The sequence below is a fragment of the Capricornis sumatraensis genome, chromosome 23 (assembly GCF_032405125.1).
Source record: "Capricornis sumatraensis isolate serow.1 chromosome 23, serow.2, whole genome shotgun sequence".
Taxonomy (NCBI): Eukaryota; Metazoa; Chordata; class Mammalia; order Artiodactyla; family Bovidae; genus Capricornis; species Capricornis sumatraensis.
In genome coordinates, this window is record NC_091091.1 from 12,287,729 (window position 1) to 12,310,503 (window position 22,775).

General features: G+C 36.2%; 1 protein-coding gene across 3 annotated transcripts in view; it reads left to right on the plus strand.

Moving 5' to 3' along the window:
• KIF20B (kinesin family member 20B) overlaps window positions 1-22,775 on the plus strand; it is a 76,980-nt gene that overhangs the window by 47,925 nt on the left and 6,280 nt on the right. For all 3 annotated transcript variants that reach the window (XM_068961447.1, XM_068961448.1, XM_068961449.1), the window contains 9 exons: window positions 462-522; window positions 9,036-9,161; window positions 10,008-10,135; window positions 11,728-11,883; window positions 15,756-15,932; window positions 17,645-17,755; window positions 19,330-19,527; window positions 21,837-21,938; window positions 22,347-22,497. In XM_068961447.1, coding sequence (XP_068817548.1) covers window positions 462-522; window positions 9,036-9,161; window positions 10,008-10,135; window positions 11,728-11,883; window positions 15,756-15,932; window positions 17,645-17,755; window positions 19,330-19,527; window positions 21,837-21,938; window positions 22,347-22,497 — 1,210 coding nt within the window. The remainder of the gene's footprint in view (window positions 1-461; window positions 523-9,035; window positions 9,162-10,007; window positions 10,136-11,727; window positions 11,884-15,755; window positions 15,933-17,644; window positions 17,756-19,329; window positions 19,528-21,836; window positions 21,939-22,346; window positions 22,498-22,775) is intronic.

Consider the following 22,775-nt stretch of genomic DNA (forward strand, 5'->3'; position numbering starts at 1 on the left):
CAGTGTCCATAAATTAACGTTGCTTCTTTTTCAAACCTTCCAGCTACTTTCTACATATAGGGGATGTGGGGGCCCTATTTTTTTCTGCATCTTGAGTTTACTTGATAAGGAATTTATTTATGGTTTACTTTGTTGTTCCCATATTAAGTATATTTCTTCCCCTTTATGCTTTTTGTGTTGTGTAAGAGAACATACATGCTAGCTTAAAATGTTGAATGAAGAAAATGATTTGGCATTTTTTAGGTAGATTAAAGGTATAAAGTTGGGTGGGTTGTTTTTGTTTTATTTTTTCCTTTTATCACTCTCACCTTTACCCTGAGGTGAAACAAACTTGGAATCTTAAGACTTAGCCTTCTAGGAGATAGATTTCAAAGTTAATAATAAACCCTGTTCAAGTCCCTCTATTAAATATTGGCGTATAATTAAGTTTCATTTGCATTTCATGTTCTTTCATTTTGCAGGAGCAGTTAAATAATCAAAAGGTGGAAGAAGCTATACAACAGTATGAGAGAGTGTGCAAAGGTCAGAAACAAAACTCTTCTTCCAGTACTAAAAAGACTGCAAAATAAGTAGCTAGAATAACAATTGGTTCATCATTTTCCTTTGAAAATTCTGAAGTAAAATAAGGGCAACATAAAATGTAACTTTATCAAAAGAGAAAAGCATTGATTCTCAAGAGTAACTTACTACCTTGAAATTTATCAATGAAGAGGGATTAACTTGGATCAGTAACTTGGATGTGAAAATATATGTCCCTACAGAATCTTACTTTTCCTACCCTTTTAGGCCATTGTCCCATAAGCATCTCATATTTCCATAATATTTTTGGAATTTTCCTTTATTTTGGCTCCTTTGTCACTGTTGGCAGGTGTGAATAGATCTTGGCTATTCTAGAAAACATTCTTGGAACCAGAATATAGTTATTTTTATATTTTAATATTTTATTTCTTGGCCACATATTGAGATGTGTGGTGTAGGCCCATTTTGAGTACTCTTAATCTTCCATCTTCTCCATTCTCTCTAAACTTTGATCCAGGCCACTTGTAACCTACATAGTTTCAGATCTTTTTGGTTTTTGCAATCTGTCCTTTCCTTTATTTTTTTAATTATTTGTCAATTCATTTTCTCTCATTTTCGTTTTCTAGGTAGTAGTAATTGTATAAGCGTGTTTTTTCTAAGTATGAAGGTGATGTGTAGCTTCCCCCTTTCTGAAACTCTTTTACCTTGGCTTGTGTGATCTGTTCCCCTGGTTACTGCCTTTCTCTCAGAATAAACCTTAGCTGCTGTGACAGATTTCCTGAATAAGGCATCATTATCTTTTTTCTCTATGTTTTCACTGTTGAGTTCCTTCACCTTTGTGATTTTAACTTTGTATTAGACATTCCCTGATGAGCAGAAAAGTACATTTTTAGCTCTTAAGGGTTTCCCTGGCTTGTCAGTTCAGTCGCTCAGTCGTGTCCGACTCTTTGCAACCCCATGAATCGCAGCACGCCAGGCCTCTCTGTCCATCACCATCTCTCGGAGTTCACTCAGACTCACGTCCATCGAGTCCGTGATGCCATCCAGCCATCTCATCCTCTGTCATCCCCTTCTTCTGCCCCCAATCCCTCCCAGCATCAAGGTCTTTTCCAATGAGTCAACTCTTTGCATGAGGTGGCCAAAGTACTGGAGTTTCAGCTTTAGCATCATCATTCCTTCCAAAGAAATCCCAGGGTTGATCTCCTTCAGAATGGACTGGTTGGATCTCCTTGTAGTCCAAGGGACTCTCAAGAGTCTTCTCCAACACCACAGTTCAAAAGCATCAATTCTTCAGTGCTCAGCCTTCTTCACAGTCCAACTCTCACATCCATACATGACCACAGGAAAAACCATAGCCTTGACTAGACTGACCTTTGTTGGCAAAGTAGTGTCTCTGCTTTTGAATATACTATCTAGGTTGGTCATAACTTTCCTTCCAAGAAGTAAGCGTCTTTTAATTTCATGGCTGCAGTCACCATCTACAGTGATTTTGGAGCCCCCCAAAATGAAATCTGACACTGTTTCCACTGTTTCCCCATCTATTTCCCATGAAGTGATGAGACCAGATGCCATGATTTTCGTTTTCTGAGTGTTGAGCTTTAAGCCAACTTTTTCACTCTCCTCTTTCACTTTCATTAAGAGGCTTTTTAGCTCCTTGCTTCACTTTCTGCCATAAGGGTGGTATCATCTGCATATCTGAGGTTATTGATATTTCTCCCTGCAATCTTGATTCCGGCTTGTGTTTCTTCCAGTCCAGCGTTTCTCATGATGTACTCTGCATAGAAGTTAAATGAGCAGGGTGACAATATACAGCCTTGACGTACTCCTTTTACTATTTGGAACCAGTCTGTTGTTCCATGTCCAGTTCTAACTGTTACTTCCTGACCTGCATACAGATTTCTCAAGAGGCAGGTTAGGTGGTCTGGTATTCCCATCTCTCTCAGAATTTTCCACAGTTTCTTGTGATCCACGCAGTCAAAGGCTTTGGCATAGTCAAGAAAGCAGAAATAGATGTTTTTCTGGAACTCTCTGCTTTTTCCATGATCCAGTGGATGTTGGCAATTTGATCTCTGATTCCTCTGCCTTTTCTAAAACCAGCTTGAACATCAGGGAGTTCACGGTTCACATATTGCTGAAGCCTGGCTTGGAGAATTTTGAGCATTACTTTCCTAGCATGTGAGATGAGTGCAATTGTGTGGTAGTTTGAGCATTGTTTTGCATTGCCTTTCTTTGGAATTGGAATGAAAACTGACCTTTTCCAGTCCTGTGGCCACTGCTGAGTTTTCCAAATTTGCTGGCATATTGAGTGCAGCACTTTGACAGCATCATCTTTCAGGATTTGAAACAGCTCCACTGGAATTCCATCACCTCCACTAGCTTTGTTCCTAGTGATGCTTTCTAAGGCCCACTTAACTTCACTTTCCGAGATGTCTGGCTCTAGATTAGTGATCACATCATCATGATTATCTGGGTCGTGAAGATCTTTTTTGTACAGTTCTTCCGTGTATTTTTGCCACCTCTTCTTAATATCTTCTGCTTCTGTTAGGTCCCTTATCGAGCCCATCTTTGCATGAAATGTTCCCTTGGTATCTCTAATTTTCTTGAAGAGATCTCTAGTCTTTTCCGTTCTGTTGTTTTCCTGTATTTCTTTGCATTGATTGCTGAAGAAGGCTTTCTTATCTCTTCCTGCTGTTCTTTGGAACTCTGCATTCAGATGGTTATATCTTTCCTTTTCTCCTTTGCTTTTCGCCTCTCTTCTTTTCACAGCTATTTGTAAGGCCTCCCCAGACAGCCATTTTGCTCATTTGCATTTCTTTTCCATGGGGATGGTCCTGATCCCTGTCTCCTGTACAATGTCAGGAACCTCATTCCAATGAGGTTCCTGGCTTCTAAAGTTCTATTTAAATACTGAATGACATTTACTTAGGTATCTTACTGAGTTTTTAAATTGAGATATACAAACCATAAAATTTACCCTTTAAAAGTGTACAGTATGGTAGGTTTTAGTATATTCACAAACTTGTACAACCACTACCACTATATAATTCCAGAGCATTTTCATCACCCTAGAAAGAAATGCTGTACTGATTAGCAATCACTCTCCATTCATGCCTCCACCAGAACTCCAGTTTTTGCTTCTATCTTAACATAGGCATCTTCCCTCTGAGTGTATTTCTTCTCCCTAGCTGTTGCCATACAGAGTTCCCTTTTCTTACAAGGACACCAATTATGTTGAATTAGGGCCCACTGTGGAGAAGACGATGGCAAACCACTCCAGTACTCTTGCCTGGGAAATCCCATGGACGGAGGAGCCTGGTAGGCTGCAGTCCATGGGGTTGCGAAGAGTCGGACATGACTGAGTGACTTCACTTTCACTTTTCACTTTCATGCATTGGAGGAGGAAATGGCAACCCACTCCATTGTTCTTGCCTGGAGAATCCCAGGGACGGGGGACCCTGGTGGGCTGCTGTCTATGGGGTTGCACAGAGTCGGACACGACTGAAGTGACTTAGCAGCAGCAGCAGGGCCCACTGTAATCTAGTAGCGGGAGTTCCCCAGTGGCTCAGGTATTAAGAATCCACCTGCAATGCAGGAGACATGGGCTCCACCCATGGGTTAGGAAGATCCCCTGGGACTTCCCACTGGAGCAACCCACTCCAGTATTCTTGCCTGGAGAACCCCATGGACAGAGGAACCTGGTGGACTGCAGTTCATGGGGTCGCAAAGAGTTCGACATGACTGAAGCAACTTTGCATTCAGGCATGCTAATCCAGTATGACCTTATTCTGAACTTGATTACCTCTGCAAGGACTCTTTTTCCAAGTAAGGTCATTTTCACAAGGAGTAGACATAATTTTTTCCTCTGACATCCTAGTGGGTATAAAGGAGTATGTCATTTTGGTTCACTTATTTATTCAGCTGCAGCAAGTCTTAGTTGTGGTCCATGGGATCTACATTATGTCTTTGAGATCTTTTGTTCTGGTGCACAGCTTCTCTAGCTGTGGACACAGGCTCCACAGAACAGGCTTCGTAGTTAAGACATGTAGACTTCGTTGGTCCACAGCATGTAGGATCTTAGTTTTCTGACCAGGATTGAAACCATATCCCCTGCATTGCAAGGCAGATTCTTAACCATTGGACCACCCGGTAAGTCCTATTTGTTGTTTTGATTTGCATTTCCTACTGATATTGAGCATCTTGTCTTCTGCTATTGGCCACTGGTATATCTTCTTTGCACAAATGTCTGTTAATGTCCTTAATGTGCTTTGCCTATTTTGGGCGAAAGTTGCCCCCTCTTGCCCCTTCAAACAATTCAGTTGGGTTGTTTGCCCCTCCCCCCAGTTGTGTGTGTGTGTGTGTGTGGAGTTGTGATTTTTATATTTTCTGGCTTCTAGACCCTTATCAGGTAAATGTTTTCTCCTATTCTGTGGGTGGTTTTTCACCTCCTGGATAGTATCCTTTGATAGATAAAAGTTGTTATTTTTTTAAGTTAATTTTTATTAGAGTATAGTTGCTTTACAATGTTTACAAAGTGAAAGTTTTTCATTTTGACGTTACCTATCTTGTTTTGATTGCTTATGCTTTAGGTATCATGTCTAAAAACCTGTTGCCTAATCTGAAGTTACCTCAGTTTCCTTCTAAGAGTTTTATACTTTTTAGCTGTTGTATTTAGGTCTTTGATTCACTTTGAATTAATCTGTTTGAGTATAATTTTATATATTATGTGAGGTAGATATCTAACTTAATTCTTTTTCATTTGGAGATCCAGTTGTCCCAGCACCATTTGTTGAAAAGACTATTCTTTCTCCTGTTGCATTGTTTTGCATCTTTGTTGAAAATCAGTTGACCATACATGTAAGGATTTATCTCCTAACTCTTGACTCTGTTTCATTGTTCTATATGTCATTCCTTATGCTAGTACCATACAGTATTGTTACTTACCTTTTAGTGAGTTTTGAAATTGAGAAGTGTGAATTCTCTCACTTAAAAAAAATTAATTTATTTGGCTGCCCTGGGTCTTAGTTGTGGCACTTGGGATCTTTAGTTGTGACATGCCAGCTGTTAGTTGTGGAATGTGGTATCTAGTTCCCTGACCAGGGATCGAACCTGGGGCCCTGGCAGTGAGAGATCTTAACCGCTGGACTGCCGTGAAATTCCCAATCACTAAGTATTTCTAATCCAGAATTTTACATGACATTTGTATGTCGTTTCTTTCCCAAGTTGATGCAGTGTCCCTTCTTTCCACAACCAACCTGTTCTCGAACATTATGCTTAAGCTTTTCCTCCTTGAAGCCTTGCTAGGATATTATATAGCTTTCAGTGATCCTCTCCCCTGAATGTTAAACACTTGATTGATTGATTGTCTGCCAGGCATTTATTTAGGTATGATAATTCATAGCTGTCTTTAGATAGCTTTGATGAAATATCTAGTTCCTGTCCTTTTGCTTTATTTTGTGTTATTTGTTGCATATTTCTGGATTCTTTTCTTGAAATAAAGTTCAGTTATTGGAGGCTGTGACCAATATAATTATCTTTTTTCTTTTACTGTTTCTGCCTTTCAAAATAGATGGATAGCCATTAATGAAGTTATCATTGGTGTCTTGGGACTTTACTGATTGCTGTCTAGGTACTTAGACTCCTTTTTTTGAACCCTCTAATTTAGAGCAGAAAATAGGATGTAAGAAGAACAGATTATTTGAATAAAATTGTGATTATATAGTCAATATAGTTGCATATCATACTTTTTCAAAGGAAGAGTTTGGGGTATAATACCAGTACTTCTTTAATCCTAAGAAAGAATTCTGTTTCATTAATTCTCCTGGTGGCTTATATCAATGAACAGAAATACTGAAAAGTACTCAAAATATTTTCTCATTGTTTTGTTTTAAGCTTACTTTATAGTAAGTATTTTAAAGGGGCCATCTTTAGATATTTGTGTCATTTTTAGTGTTACTTTCAGTGCTGTGAGTTTGAGCTATGCATTTATAGATTCATCACCTCTGACATGAATAGTAGTCTTGGTAAGAGGTGTGGGAAGTGAGCCCTAGTACTGTGTCACCAGACAGTAAGCCAGTCTTTCCTCCTTATCTCTTTCAGGTAGGATTAGAATTATTTATAATCCATTATTATAGTCATTTTTTCAAGGGCCAGAAACAGTTTTAGTAAGGTTATAATAGCACAGTTGTTCCTGAGGAGCTGGTTTAAAAAACACTAGAAGTAAATATTTTGCTTTGAAAATTTTTCTAGAAAAAATAATTACTTGAGATTTTCAAAATAAATTTGGGATTGAGAATTTATTGTTTTAAGGAGCTAAAAATTTTAGTTTTAGTTTTGGTTTAAGAATATTAACAGTAAGATTTGTCAAATAGGGTTTTTTTCTAAATCCCAGTATATGTGTTTGTTACTACTGGTGTACCTCAGAGATGTTTCAGATTTGGTCCTGTGCATGCATGCTAAATCAGTTCAGTCATGTCTAACTCTTCGCGACCTTGTGGACTAAAGAGCCTACCAGGCTCCTCTCTCCATGAGATTCTGCAGGCGAGAATACTGGAGTGGGTTGCCATGCCCTCCTCCAGGGGATCTTCCCAACCCAAGGATCGGACCCAGGTCTCCCACATTGCAGGCAGATTCTTTACAGTCTGAGCCACCAGGAAAGCCCTTAGCACACATGCACATAGTTAAATGGCTTAAAACAATGCAAATACATTACCTTACAACTCCGGAGGTCAGAACTCTGAAAAATGTCTAATAAGGCTCAAATCAAGATAATCTGCAAAACTGTGTTCCTTCTGGTTGCTTTCGGGGAGAATCTGCTTCTTTACCTTTTCCAGATTAAGACATAATAGTATTATGTTTAAAAAAACAGTGCTCACACCTAATTAAAAAATACTTTATTGCTAAAAAATGCTAACCATCATCTGAGCTTTCAGGGAAGTGTAAACTTTTGGCTGATAGAGTAGGGCCTTACGTTGATGCTGAAGACTGCTGACTGAACAGAGTAGTGGTTGCTGAAGATTGGGGTGGCTGTGGCAGTTTCTTAAAGTAAGACTGTGAGGAAATTTGGCACATCAGTTGACTCTTCCTTTCATAAACCTGTGGCATGCTCTGCTGTTTGATGCCTTTTTACCCACAGTAAAATTTTTTCAGAATTAGAGTCAAGCCTCTTAGACTCTGCCACTGCTTTACCAACTCAGTTTATGTACCATTCTGAATCCTTTGTTGTCATTGCAACATTTTTCACTCAGAGTAGATTCCATCTCAAGAAACCACTTTCTTTGCTCATCCATAAGAAGCAACTGGTCATCTGTTCAAGTTTTATCATGAGATTGCAGCAGTTTAGTTGTATATTCTGGATAACTGGTAGCACCTACGTCAGCACTGGCTGCTTCACCTTGCACTTTTAAGTTTGGGAGACAGCTTCTTTCCTTGAACCTCAAGAACTAACCTCTGCTGGCTTGAAATTTTCCTTCTGCAACTTCCTTACCTCTCAGCATTCATCAGATGGAAAGAATTAGGGCCTTGCTCTAAATTCACTTAAGCGAATATTGTGGTTATTTTTGATTTCTCTATCCAGGCCACTGAAAATCTCTCTATATCAGCAGTAAGTCTGTTTCGCTTTGTTATCATTTGAATATTCACTGGGGTAGGACTTTAAAGTCTCTTGAAGAACTTTAATTTGCAGTCACAACTTCAGTGTTTGGAACAAGAGGCCTAGCTTTTGTCTAGTCTCAGCTTTTGATATGCCTTCCTTACATAATCATTTCATTTCTAGCTTGATTTAAAGTGAGAGTTGTGTGACTCTCCTTGAACACTTCCTTTCACTTGAACATTTAAAGGCCTCTGTAGTATTATTAATTGGATTAATTTCAATATTGTTGTGTCCTAGGGAATCGAGAGGTCCACAGAGAGGGAGAAACAGGGAAATAGCTGGTCATGGGAGCAATCAGGGCACGCACAGTCTTTATGGGTTAATCTTACTGTCTTGCATTGTTGTAGTTCATAGCGTCTCCCCTAGAAATACAACAGTAACATCAGAGATCAGTGATCATAGGTCATCATAACAAATACAACAATAATGATAGAATTATTAAAATGTGATACAGAGGCAGGAAGTGAACAAATGCTGTTAGAAAAATGGTGCTTATAGACTTGCTTGATGCAGGATTGCCACAGACTTTGAATTTATAAAAAACACAGTGTATCTGAAGCACAATTAAATGAAGAACAGTAAAATAGTAGTTTTATGATTTTTATTAATAGTTTAATTGTATTGAAAATGATTAATTTTATTTGAAAAGCTTTTCCATCTGTTTATTCTTACATTCATCTGTACATCAATTATTTATTTGATCCTTCATTTATGCCAGTACTGGTCTAGGCATTGAAAATATAGCAGTGAACGAGACAAAGTTTTGTCTATGTGGAACTCATATTCTATTTAAGTTAACTTAATTTTCAATATGGATATCTAGATGTAGATGTTAATAATTTCTAAAATGTTCTTTCTAAATTTTTAGATCTGAGTGTTAAAGAAAAAATAATCAAAGACATGCAAATGACCCTGGAAGAACAAGAGCAAACTCAGATAGAACAAGATCAAGTGCTTGAGGCTAAATTAGAGGAAACCGAAAGACTGGCCAGAGGTAAAACAAGATTGCTTACATATTTCAAAGCATACTTTTTCATTTTCTTTCTTTTACTAGTTTGCTTTCCTTTTTAATGTGGTTTAATATTTATAATAATTTATAATAAGAAAGTATTTATTGTCTTTTTGGAATATCCTGTCACTTGTTATGTTTTACTGTGATGAAGATCGTTGTATCTCATTGAAAAAAGGAATCAGTACACTTTCATAGTAACTGGATGATTTGCTTGCAGTGTTCCCCAGATGTTAAGAATAAACTTCCAACTTTTTTCACCTCTCAACAGCAATTGGTATCATCTGTATGTTTAGCTCAGTAAATACTCTGATTCTGTCCTTCAGAATACCATCGAAGGGTTTTTGTTTTTTTTTTAATTTTTGAGAGCATGAGGTTTCCTGTATATTGGCACGCATTTGAACTGTATACTCAGAGCACTATTCAATGAGTTATTGAGAGGTTTTCATAGTTCTTGTCTAAGAATTTGGTGAACTTGTAGAATGGTCTGTGTTTATGTGTGTGTGTGAAAGTCTCAGTCATGTCCAACTCTTTGTGACTCCATGGACTATACAGTCCATGGAATTCTCCAGACCAGAATGCTGGAGTGGGTAGCCTTTCCCTTCTCCAGGGGATCTTCCCAGCTTAGGGATCGAACCCAGGTCTCCTGCACTTGAGGTGGATTATTTGCCAGCTGAGCTACAAGGGAAGCCCAGAATGGTCTCAGTTCTGTTTAGTATCTTGGTCTATGATCTGCTTCTGGGCTCTGCTGTCTGTATCCCATGCCACATACATCTCTGTGCAGTGTAACTTTTGCATGTAGTTTAAAAAAAATTTATATTTCCATATCAGAATTGGAAGAATGGAAGGAAAAATGCAAAGATTTGGAAGCCAAACACAGTCAAAGTTCAAATAAAGAATTTGAGGATAACACAGATGTACTTAATACAAAACTCACCAAGCTTCAAGATGAGTTACAGGTATGATTTTTATCTACATGTGTAATTGTATCTATATATTTATTATATTTCTCATAAGATGATTTAGTAAATATTTTATAATTAATTTAGATATGGATATACTCATAGCTGGGAAATGTTAGAATATAATTTCTCAGTACTCATTGAAATGACATGGGGAAGAGATTCCCTAGAATACAGGCTACTAAGTGCCAATGAAAATGCAGTGGTTGGGTCCTCAGTTTTACATATTTAATTCTTGTATCATCATGTCTTATGTCTTTGTACCTGTTTTTGTACTGTTTAAACTTTTAGCTCTGCAAGTACTGCTGTAGAGAAGAAACTATTAGGAAAATTATTTTGATTATTGTAAATTTAATTATTAAGCTGGAAAAGAATAGAATTGTATGTCTGAACATTGGAATACATTTGAAACTATATTACTACATTTGAAACTATATTACTACATAGAAGATAACCTGTTTTCTGTTTATATATTTTTCCATATTTACCTTTCACATACCATGCGTAGAATAGGAGATACAGGGCAAAGATTTTTTAATGGCACTTAACAAATATTATGTAAAATTTTATATTTTATTTATTAGAAATTACAATCCAATGTAGTTTTGGCATTGAAGAAAGCATAGTAATGAGTTTTGAAAAGATTGCATCTAAATTATTTTCTTAAATTCAGGCTGTATATATTAAACAAATAAATACGTTCCTTTCTTTTTTGTAATTATTAATTACATACTGAAGAATTTATCCTTTCCATTGTCAGAACCAAAAGCAGCTGGAGCAGAGTGGATAATCCATTAGTTATGAAAAAATACACTAATTACTTTGCGAATGTTCATACTAAGGAATACTGGTGTGTTTTGCATTCTAAAATAATATGATCATGTATCTTAGATAATAAACTTTGTAATTCTGTAATGAACTAGTGATAATTTATCTGGCACAGTGGTTTTGCAAGTTTTAAAAACAGTAGATTTTTAAATACATAGCTTTTAGTGTAGTATTATTTTTGCTTCAGAAGAAGTTTCATGTCAGTTTTGAGTGTACAAATGAGATGTTTTTGAAGTTGAAGGATCTATGGAAGCCTCTTTAAAATTTATTGATCAGCTGTATTTTCTATTCAGCTATTCCTTATATTCTTTAATAAATATTTGTCCTGTTACACAAGTTACTCTTTATTTGACATTCTGTATACCTGGGAACATTTTATTTTTGGAATCACAGCTGGAAATGCCCCCTACAAATCAAAATTATTTTTTTTAATCTAGCATTTAAAACAACTTGGTTCTCTGTAATTGTTTCAGAAATTTTAGTTATTTCTTCTTAAGCTCACTGATGAAGGAAAGCTAAATGGATTTTATAGCGAAATTAAGTTTATGAGTGAAATAACTATTTAGGAAAGCAACCAACAGTGTTCATTTTATAGTCTGAAATATACTCAAACGTTCTCATTATTTAAAGAGAAATGCTTGTTTTAAGTTTTTGAAAAGGTGAAATGAAGAGCCATGGATTATATGGAAATGTTTACAAATGCAGATTTATTAACTGCTTTCGAAACATGTGATAGTTACTTGTGCTGTTTCTACATGTAGGAATCTGAACAGAAACATGAAGCTGAAAGAAAAAAATGGTTAGAAGAAAAAATGATACTTATCACTCAAGCAAAAGAAGCTGAGAGTCTACGAAACAAAGAGATGGAAAAATACGCTGAAGACAGAGAGCATTGTTTGAAGCAACAAAATGAAATGGTTGGTAATAGTTATACTTTATCTGCTGTGTATTTTGCCTGCTTTCTTTGGCTTCTTAAATTTTTGCCTGGGATTCTTAGATTCTTATCAGTGTCTACATGGTTGTGTGGGTTTGGTTTTTTTGTTTGTTTGTTTTTAAGGCAGTTTGTCTATTTGTGAGATGAATTTTCTATCCCAGTTTATCTTGAAGTTCTTATTTTTGGGAAAATAATTATTTCTCAATATCTAGATTCAGAACTTAAAAATATTTTCCTTTTGACTGCCACAGGGTTATCCCTACTATAATGTAAAATATTTGCATTTTGAACTATAGATTCTGCTAACATGGTGTATGCATTTTACCTCATAAGCTGATTTCGTCAGATCTTTTTTTAAAAAAAAAATCAACTGTATAGTTTCTAGAAGACTATAGGTAGAAATAACTTTCTGTTTTACTAACTATAGTTCTCAAGTAATTCTGTCTTATTAATAGTTTTTTCCTTCTATTTTAATCTACAACTTAGTCTCTTTGATACTCAATCAGAAAAAAGTTCAAAGTCATCGTTGATCCTGAGAAGAGTATTGAGTAATATATTATCTTTAAAGGAAAAGATAACCTAACCGTAACCCTATTTATAGTAATAGTAACATGGCAGAATCACATTGCCATCTGTTGGCATTTCCTTTATGACAGAATTTTACTTATATCAGCTAAACTTTTCTGTACAAAAACATTAATTTTCACTAAGTTAAAGAAGATTTTCCCACAGAATTTAAAAAGTATTTTTTATTTTGAAATCACTTTATTTCCAGAAATGTTGCGAAGCTAGTACAGAGAATTTCTATATATCTATTACCCAACTTCTGATGTTAGAGCTTACATAACAACAGTACAGTGATCAAAACCAGCAAATTAATATTATTACAATACTGATTGCTAAATTATGGATCTTACTAGAATTTCACCAACTTTCCCACTAATTTTTTTTTTTCCTGGATGTAGGATCATATCTAGGATACTGTGTTCCATTTAGTTGTCAAGTTTCCTTAGAGTCCTGACTCTGTTTTCTTTGTTACATGCCAAAGTATGTGAGACTAATACTTGTTATTACTATGGCACTCAGGTGGCAATATATTTCACTTCATGTACCAATGCCACCTGACTGGAGTTAGCTTCAGGAGGTGTTGTGTTGAGCAAGATTGAAATGCTACATCTATCTTAACAGGAAATGCTGCTGCTGGTTCTGTTTCTGTCCATAGCCCATTCGGCCTTCCAGACAGTAACAAGAGGCAAGAAGTAAAATCAGAGTTGTTGATTTTTATAGTCACTCCAGCCCCAAACCAGGAATGGGCCTACTTCTTTTCCAAATCAGTGGTGCCTCTGGCAGCAATGCCAGCAAGTAAACCTCCTTTGAATTTTTAGTCCTAGAGCAAACTAGCTTTCTCCTTTCTCCTATATATTTCTTTACACTTGTACCTAGGATGTGTGTCTGCAATATTTAAGAAATAAATTGTTGATTTTTAAAAAGCCTTTTAAACTGGAATACACACAACACAGTAAGTAAAAGAAACGTTGTTCAATGAATTATTATAAAGCCAGTCCCCAGTTAACTACCATAGAGTTTAAGAAATATAACAATATTAGCATCCAAGAGACCCTGTCTTCTCAATGATAATAACTCTTCTATCTTTTAATGTTAAACTTCAGTTTTGTTCATTTTTTAAAACTTTATATAAATAAACATGTAGAATGCATTTTCTTGTGCCTGGCTTCTTTCACTTAGTATTATGTTTGTGAGGATCATCTGTATTTGTTCCAAGTAGCTGGAGTTAGTCTCCTTTCATTGCTGAGTATTTCAGTATATAAGTATACCACAGTCTGCTCAATTTAAAGTTGAAGATAAAGGGGTTGTTACTGTTTGGGGCTGTTATGAGTAAGATATCCTGTAAACATTTTTATATACTTTTCTTAGTGCACGTGTGCATTCATTTGTATTGCGTATATAGCCAAGAATAGAATTGCTAGTGGACAGGGTAAACATCCCTGGAGGAGGGGATGGCAACCCACTCCATTATTTTTACCTGGAGAATCCCATGGACAGAGGAGCCTGGCAGACTGCAGTCCATAGGGTCACACAGAGTCTGACATGAATGAAGCAGTTAGCAGGCAGGCAGGCACGGTAAACATATGTGGAATTCTAGTAGAATGCCAGACTAATTTTCAAAGTAGTTTTATGCATTTATACTGCAACTCGTATTATTGGATGTTTTGTTTATTGGCTTTGCCTACCCAAGTCCCCTTATTTATTTTCTATTTGACTATCTTTATTATACAGGAATTCCTTATACTTTCTGGATTGGAGTGTATTGCAATTACCTTCTTTCAACCTCTGGTTTACTTTTTTACTCTCCTTGCCTTTTTAGAACAGAAATGAAGAATTATTCTAATTCATTTTCTCAGTCTTTTCCTTTATGAACTTCAAGGATATGAATATGTTCTCTTACATTATTTCCTGAAAGGTTTGGGGTTTTACCTTTCATATTTTGATTCCAGTATTAATTTTTGTGTTGGGGTGAGATAGGGGTAAAGGCCATCATTGTTCTTGTAAATTTGAATTACCAATTGACCTGGTAGTACTTTTTGAAAAGGCTGTTGCTTTTCTACTGCTCTGCAACTTTTGATGTAGGTCCATTGTCCAGTGGTTAACTTTTGTATATGGTGTGAGATTATAAGTCTTTCTTTTTTTCCATTTGGCTGTTCAGTTGTTCCGTCACCCTTTGTAGAAAAGACTGTTCTTTTCTCCATTGAGTTTCTTTGACATTTTTATGGAATATCAATTGACCATAATATTTGTGGATTGTATCCTCTGTTCTCTGATGTCTGTATAACATTAAGACAATATCACACTGTCTTTATTATTATATATAGTAGGCTTAAAATGACATGGTATGATTGCTTCTACTTTGTACTTCATTTTCAAAGTAAATTTGACTGTCATTTGCATTTTCATATTATTTTTAGAGTCAGCTTTTCCACTTCTACTCACACACAGACACACAGATACACACACACTTGCTTGGATTTTTATTGAAGTTGCTTTGACTCTAGATCTTCTAAGGGAGAACTGACATTTTAAAAATACTGAATCTTTTGCTCTTTGAACACAGGTTCTCTTTATTTAAAAAAGAAAGTGAAAGTGTTAGTTTCTCGGTCTTGTTCGACTCTGCAACCCCATGGACTGTAGCTGGCCAGGCTCCTTTGTCCATGGAATTCTCCAGGCAAGAATACTGGAGTGGGTTGCCATTCTCTTCTCCAGGGGATCTTCCCAACCCAGGGGTTAAACCTGTGTCTCCTGCACTGCAGGCAGATTCTTTACTGTCTGAGCCACCAGGGAAGCCCCTTGTTGACTTACGTGCTCCTTTATTTCTTTCAGCAGTGTCTTGTAGTTATGTTTAGATCTTGCACATATTTTCTCTAATTTGCCACTATTTTGAACCCAGTGAAAAAGTATTTTTAATTTTCATTTTTCTATTGTTTGTTGCTATTGGTTTTATCATTTTTTTTTTGTAATTTTACCATCTCATTTTGCAAATATTGAGGGAAATGCTAGAATTAGTTTAAAAGCTATAATTGTTTATTGAAGGAAGTGCCCAGTAAGCTTTTTTTGTTTTGGAATGAGGTGGGATAGGATATAGTATGTGGATAGTTAAGGTATATAAAGGCATTATGTATTTGGTTTTTTAAGTAAATATTTTATCTAGACTTGTCTATGTAATTTCTTGTATATCCTGTTCACAGTTGTATTTATTGTGTTATCCATAATAACTTCAAAAATTCTTAGATTCATAATGTTACAACATTTACTTTAGCATTTTGTGTGTTTTCTGTTTAGGAAATACTTAAAGGACAGTTGGCTGAGAAAGATGGTAACCTCCAGCAGTGGCGGGAGGAACGCGATCAACTGGTTGCAGCTTTAGAAATACAGTTGAAAGCACTGATCTCCAGTAATGTACAAAAAGATAAGGAAATCGAACAGTTAAAAAAGATCGCATCAGAGGCTTCTAAGACAGTCAGTAGAATCTTATTCTTTCTGTGCCTTTTTGATTAAACATAGGAGTTTTCCAAAATTATTTAATTAACTTTTAAAGAATAAAAATGTTAGTAGATCAGTGAGGAATCGTAGATTGAAAAAATTCTTTGCATATTTGCCATGAATTTTGAGTTTTCAGAGTTTACTCAGTTGACTCATCACTCATCAGTGACTGGTTGAGGAATAGTACTTTCTCTAATATTTTGGCTATATCTTCAGGTAGAGTATTTAGAAAATAAACAACTGGTGAGTTAGTCCCTCATCTGTCTTTAAAATATGGCAGTGTGACTCAGCCTGAACTCTTGCTGATACTTAAATATTTGAGCCCATCCTAAATTTATGATAAAGATACACACTGTTTTTGAAAATAAGCACAATGGTGAGGAGGTGTGAGTCATTCAGCAGGTACTTTTTTTTTCTTGGCCATACCACTCAGTTTGCAAGATCTTAGTTCCCCGATCAGGGATTGAATCTGGGCCTCAGCAGTGAGAGCGCTGAGCTCCAACCACTGAAGTACCACGGAATTCCCAGGAGCTACTTCTGTAATATGCACCAGAGTTAGGAACCCTAGATGAAGAAAGTATTGCATTTCTCAGATAGCTGTTTCCCAGGAAAATTGAATCAGGGTACATCTAAAGCTAGTCCTTTTCAGAGTAAATTATTGGCATTTGAAAATATGCCATTCTGAAGCCTCCAGATAAATAATGTGTATGTGTGTATCTGTCTCTTAACATCAAAAGACCTTGTGATTCTCAGAGAAAGACTGTCTGCTCAAAACAGGTATTAGCATGTGGTATAAATTATACAGAATAGAAAGTTAGAAAAATGAAGTATCAACTACTGTGGTTTGGGGACCTTTGGGAAACTTAGTTAACATTTCTGAACTTTAAATCAGAGGTGATGATGTCTTCTAATGGAATTGTGAAAATTTATTGAGAGTGTTTGTAAAACAGCACAGTTATGACAATAGTGCAAGTCAGTACATGCTAGTTGCTTTCCACATTATGAGTGCAATTAGGATCTTTTTTACTTGCAATTTTGGGTAGGTGACATAAGAGATGTATTTGACTTTTGATTTTGGTGGTAGTGATTAGAGGGTCCATGTTAGAATTTATCAAGTTTAGCAATGTAAATCTGATTTTTTTTTATAGATAGGGTTTAGGAATAGAGAATATCCTGTGACTAAGTGGGATGACAAAGTGTGCAGCAAGGAGAAGTTTAGTTATCAGTATAATCTTTTCTACTCGAATTCTGTAGTTGCATTCCTCTAGGTTTTCAGAATTACATTATCAAAGTGATTTGGGAGGTTTAAGCTCCAACTCAGTACAGAATGTGGTTTTGTTATTTAATGTCTCTAGGTCTCTGTTTCCTATGTGGAAAGTAGAAATAATGATTCTTGCCAAATCTAAGTCCGAGTTTCAGTGAAAGTAAAATGAGAATATATTTAGAACACCTTGGAACTTGAAAGTAATCTTTCAAGCTTCTGTTTAGGTCAGACTCAGAAGAGGCTGGGAGGTTGCCGATTCTCTGAGCATGCAAAAGAGGAAGAAGGACAGTTAGTTGGTCGTTGAAGTCTTTAGTTACTTCCAGTATTTAATTCATCCAAATGTTGGTTTTATATTCTTTAGGTGAATTATTTTAATGTATATTCAGTTACAGCGGCTTGTTGCTTTAATATTTCCTTACTTTAGGAAAAACAGACCATGGATATCCAGCCCACACAAATGAGTTCAGCAGATCCTGGCAAGGTTGAAACTGAACCTCAGTCAACAAGTTTTGAAATTTCCAGAGGTGAAGTAGAGGTGGGTATTTGATAACACAGCCTGTTCTTTAACCCTCTTTGCCAATGACCATTAATTAGTAAATAACACTTGAAAGTATAATTTAATCAGCTGTTGAAGGTATCTTGCCGTACAGTTAGCTATGAGTGCTCTTGGGAAGGAGAACTAAAGGCTTTTGAGGGGAGATGCAGTTCTGAGGAAATTTGATCCCGAAATGATACTTATCTCCTCAAAATGATACTGATCTCAAACAACAGATCTTTTAATATAAATAAATTTGATGGTCAGAAATAGGAAATCCCACAAAAGATAAAATTTGGATGACTGTTTTCTCTCATAAGTAGTCCATTTAATAAGCATTTTAGTAAATAGTATTTTTTGGAAATATTACCCACTTTACAACTTTATCACCAAATCCCAGTAACCTGACAGTGAAGTTTCTTTGGTTTGAAGTGGCCTTGGGGTTCTGTGACTCATGTTGTATAGCATAGAGTTTATCAGAGTGCTTATGAAATAGGTAAAAATCATATGTCACTTTTTGAAAATAAACTTATTTTTTAAAATATTTATTTCAAAAACATTTAATGGGAGCATGCATTGTTAGGAACCTTGCTAAGCCCTGAGGATAAAGACATAAGATCACCATCCTCGAGGAGTAAGAATTCTAATAAGACAGGTGTTTAATGACTGTCTTGTTTGACCGTTCGGACTGAGTGTTATGAAGAGAGTGCTGAGAAGGGACACTGAGGAAGATAGGATGAATTTTGCTTGAGTGGCTTTGTAGAAAAAGTAACGTTATACTGGGTCTTGAAGGCTAACAGAAGTTTACCAAGCAGAGAATGGGAAGAGAAAGGCATTTTAATACAGGAAAATAGCATAAGCCATTCCTTACAAGGCTTCAGAAGAATCATGTTACTTCCACCACATGCTGTTAGTCACAGAAGCCATTAAGGCCAGCCTCCATCCAGGGGAGGGGGAGTGAGACTCTCTCAGTAGAAAGAACAGTATTCACGGCAAACTGTAGTTTACCACAATGAGGCTGCTTATTACCTGGTAGCTCAGATAATAAAAAATCCACCTGCATTGTGCAAGACCTGGGTTCAATCCCTGGGTTGGGAAGATCCCCTGGAGAAGGGAATGGCTACCCACTCCAGTATTCTTGCCTGGAAAACCCCTGGACAGAGGAGCCTGGCAGACTATAGTCCATGGGGTCCTAAAGAGTTGGACACGACTGAGCAACTTTCAATAAACAGTAGGTAATGGAATAGATAGAGTGCTTATTAAAAATCCTAGACTCTTTGCTTCGAGATTCCTGATTTAGTAAATTCATGGTAGAGTTCAAGAATTTTTTAAACTATTTCTCCAGAGGATTCTTAGGATGATACAGGTGTGGGAAATACTGAGTACCATGTGTAAACCTGGAGAAAGTAGATGACAACTCACTCTTTCTATCCCTGTTGTGCTGAGTTTGACCCAAATGTTTTATCTTTCCCCATTCATTGTTTTTAATAGGTATTTGACAGAGGTAATTTTTGGCAATTTAGAAATTCATGTTCTGCAAATAAGATTTGTTTTCCTTTTAAATTCTGTTGTAGGATGGATCTATAGTCCTTGACTCTTGTGAAGTGTCAACAGAAAATAATCAAAGCACTCGATTTCCAAAACCTGAGTTAGAGATTCAGTTTACACCTTTACAGCCAAACAGAATGGCAGTGAAACACCCAGGTTGTACCTCACCAGTGACGGTTAAGATTCCCAAGGCCCGAAAGAGGAAAAGTCATGAAATGGAAGAGGTAAATACTTAACTATTAAGTGAACCAGACAAGTAAGTTTTATTATTGCTCCGCTACACAGTTAAGGTCTGTTACATTGCCCTCCTGTGCATAAGCACTAGCATTAGAACCCAGAGTCATAGTTTACAGTGTATTTAATACTCTTAAGAATGTTGCTGTGGTAAATAGTCCTTAAACAAAAAGCTTGAGGATTTTAAAATGTGTAGATTTTTCCTTGTTTCAGTGAAGCTGTGATAGGTCAAATAGTGGTGAATTTCAGTAGAAAGCTATTTCACTATTCCAGTTCTGTTCATACTTAGTCACTTTCCCTCCTTTGGAATAGAAAAGAGATTAAGGATAAAGGAATTAGAGAATCTGAAATGACTAACTTGCTTGAGTAGAATCCTTGTGATTTAGTTAAAATCATAGTAGGTTTCAGAAGAGAAATTCTTTTTCTGTGAGCCAGTATGAAAATTTGGATCCTATTTAGTGGTAGGCCAAAAATGATTTACTTGTTGCTTCTGCAGCTTTCTGATTGTGGGGTTACCAACCTTCTATCATATTCTAGCCATGTCGGTTCAGCAAGTCACATAAATTTTCTGATTCTTACTTTCCTCCTTTTGAAATAAAAAATTAGATATAATGTGTTTAAAATGTTTTGCTTTTGTTCCACCTGTGATAGGTACATAATAAATGCAATAATGCATAATAAAAGCAATATTTATATTTAAAACTCTTTAGCACAATAACTTTTTCTCCAACTTGTCTTTTTCACTTCTTTAAAGAGTAGTGTATTTTCAAGCTGGTGGAAGAACAGAAATAATATTAAACATACTCCTGAGGCTCTCTGTCAGGTAATACATTTGATGAATGAATATTATTTAGCATATTTCTTGCTACACATAGAACACTTTCAAAGATTGTTTTGGAGAGCCTTAGTTAACTCTTATTCTATATTTAATGCACTTAGATACCATTAAGATGATCCTTGGACAGCATGAGGGCTCAGTGTCAGTCATTGTGCAGAAAAATCCTGTGTAACTTACAGTTGGCTGTCTGAGTGTGAGGTTCCTCATCCGTGGAGTCAACCAAAGTACACAGTGTACTTTGAATAGTATTTACTATGGAAAAGTATCAGTGTATAAGTGGACTCATGCATTTCAAACCTGTGTTGTTCAAGGGCCAACTCTACTAAGTAGTTTGATTTCATCATCATCTGTTAACATAGTGGCTGACACCTAAGTCAGCTTGAATCATTTTTTTCAAGGGAAAAGGAAAAATTGGCTGTGTACCCCAAGGGTTAAGAGACAGTTATTTTATTCATTTTACTGTACCATGTAGAAACTTAAAAGTTTTAACTAGGCTCTTTACTGCTGTAGTAAACAGTGTTGTAAAGTCTTCAGGAAAATAATTTATACAATGCTATATTCTACTCATGAAGACTCCAAATTTGAAGTGCTCTATTGAAAACAGCAAGTGTGATGGAGTTATAATCTTTCTTCCTTTGCTTTCCCTGATTACCATCTTTCCTCTCTTTAGAAAATCTGCTTCTTGTCATCCTTATGACTTTACTTTGTAACTTGAATTCTGAGGTTCAGTCATGATCTTCTCTCTCTTTATGTTCTTCCCTCCCCCCCCCCCCGATGTGCTTATCATCACAGTTAGGATTATCATTTTTTACCTGTGCTTATACTGAAGATTTTTGTTTTGTTTTCAGTGTTGCTAAGTACCAGTTAGAGGTCATGCTCAGCATGATTTGGGAGTTGGGGAAAGGGTAGATACATTACTATGCTGTATTTTAAAGATGGGACTCAAAAGATGTTATCCCTTCATTTAACTAATGTAATTTCATTATGATGCATGTGAAAAATTCATACCTTCAACCATTTTGTAATAAAAACATGTATTATATCCTCACGCTGTGCACTTAAACCTACGTATGTTATATATCAGTGATATTTCACTGAAGGTGAAAAAGTTGTGAGAAAAATGTTGTACCTTCAGTCAGGGTTTCTCAGCTTCAGCATGATTGACATTTTTGGCCAGATATTTGTTTTGAAGAGTTCAATGTCCTGTACATTGTAGGATTTTTTAGCAGTATTCCTGGCCTCTACCCGCTAGTTGCCATTAAGCCTGCCTCTTATACCCAGCAATGACAACCATAAATACCTTCAGACATTGCCAGTGTCCCCTGGGGTCAGAATTGCTCCTGATTAAGAACTATTTGCTTGGTTTTTTGTTTATTTGTTTTCTTTTTTCCCTTCTTCTGGAGTCTGGAGAAAGAATATGTTGTCAAGAAATTAATCAGTGCTGAACTTCATTATTTTTAGGACTTTGTGAAATTTGAAAATAAGAAGAATGCTACACCAAGAATTAATTTGAAGTCCCCTGTTACTGGGCATAGAAATTCTTCTGTAAAAAAGGAACAAAAGGTTTGTCTTTTAATTTGTCCAAAATTGACCATTTTCATAAGTTACATTTGTGAAGTAGATGATGAAAATAAAAATGTCAAATTTGATGAGTAATTATTCAGAAGTTGAGTTTTGTCCAGTTATAACTCACTTATATTCCATTTTCTATTTATCTAATTCAACTTAAAATACATAACCTTTAACATCTGACAAGTAGCAGGTACTTCTTGATGTATTCACCTCTGACTTAGCACTCTTATCACACTCATTCTCTGGCCCTTTCATCCCTCTCCTTACATGATTAACCCCAAGTTCCCTGCCTGAGAATTTGTAACTTGTGTCTGGCCTCTTTAATTCAACTGTGGCTATAACTGTTTGTTTTAACATGCCTCATTACCAGTAACAACAAAAAAAGTGTTTGTTTATTAGGTTTCCATATACCCATCATCTAAGAAAACTTATTCTTTACGAAGTCACGCATCCACAAGTGATGTAAACGGGCCTGCTAAGAAAAAAGAAGGAACGCTACAGAAATTTGGAGACTTTTTACAACATTCTCCAATTATTCTTCAATCAAAAGGTTTGCAGACTATTAATTAAATGACCCTTTATGTTAGATGTATGGTGTTTTCTAATATCTGATTGGTATAAACTCAACCAGAGTGACTCTTATAGCTCCAGTAGAAATTGTTGTGTTAACGTTAGGTATTGAGGGAGGAAACATGAAACTATGATGTGCCTTGGTGTTCACTGTCTGGTGGAAGAGAACAATCTGTATTTAAATAATTGATCCAGAGTAGCTTCCCAGGTGGTGCTAGTGGTAAAGAACCTGCTTGCCAGTGCAAGAGATCCCTGGGA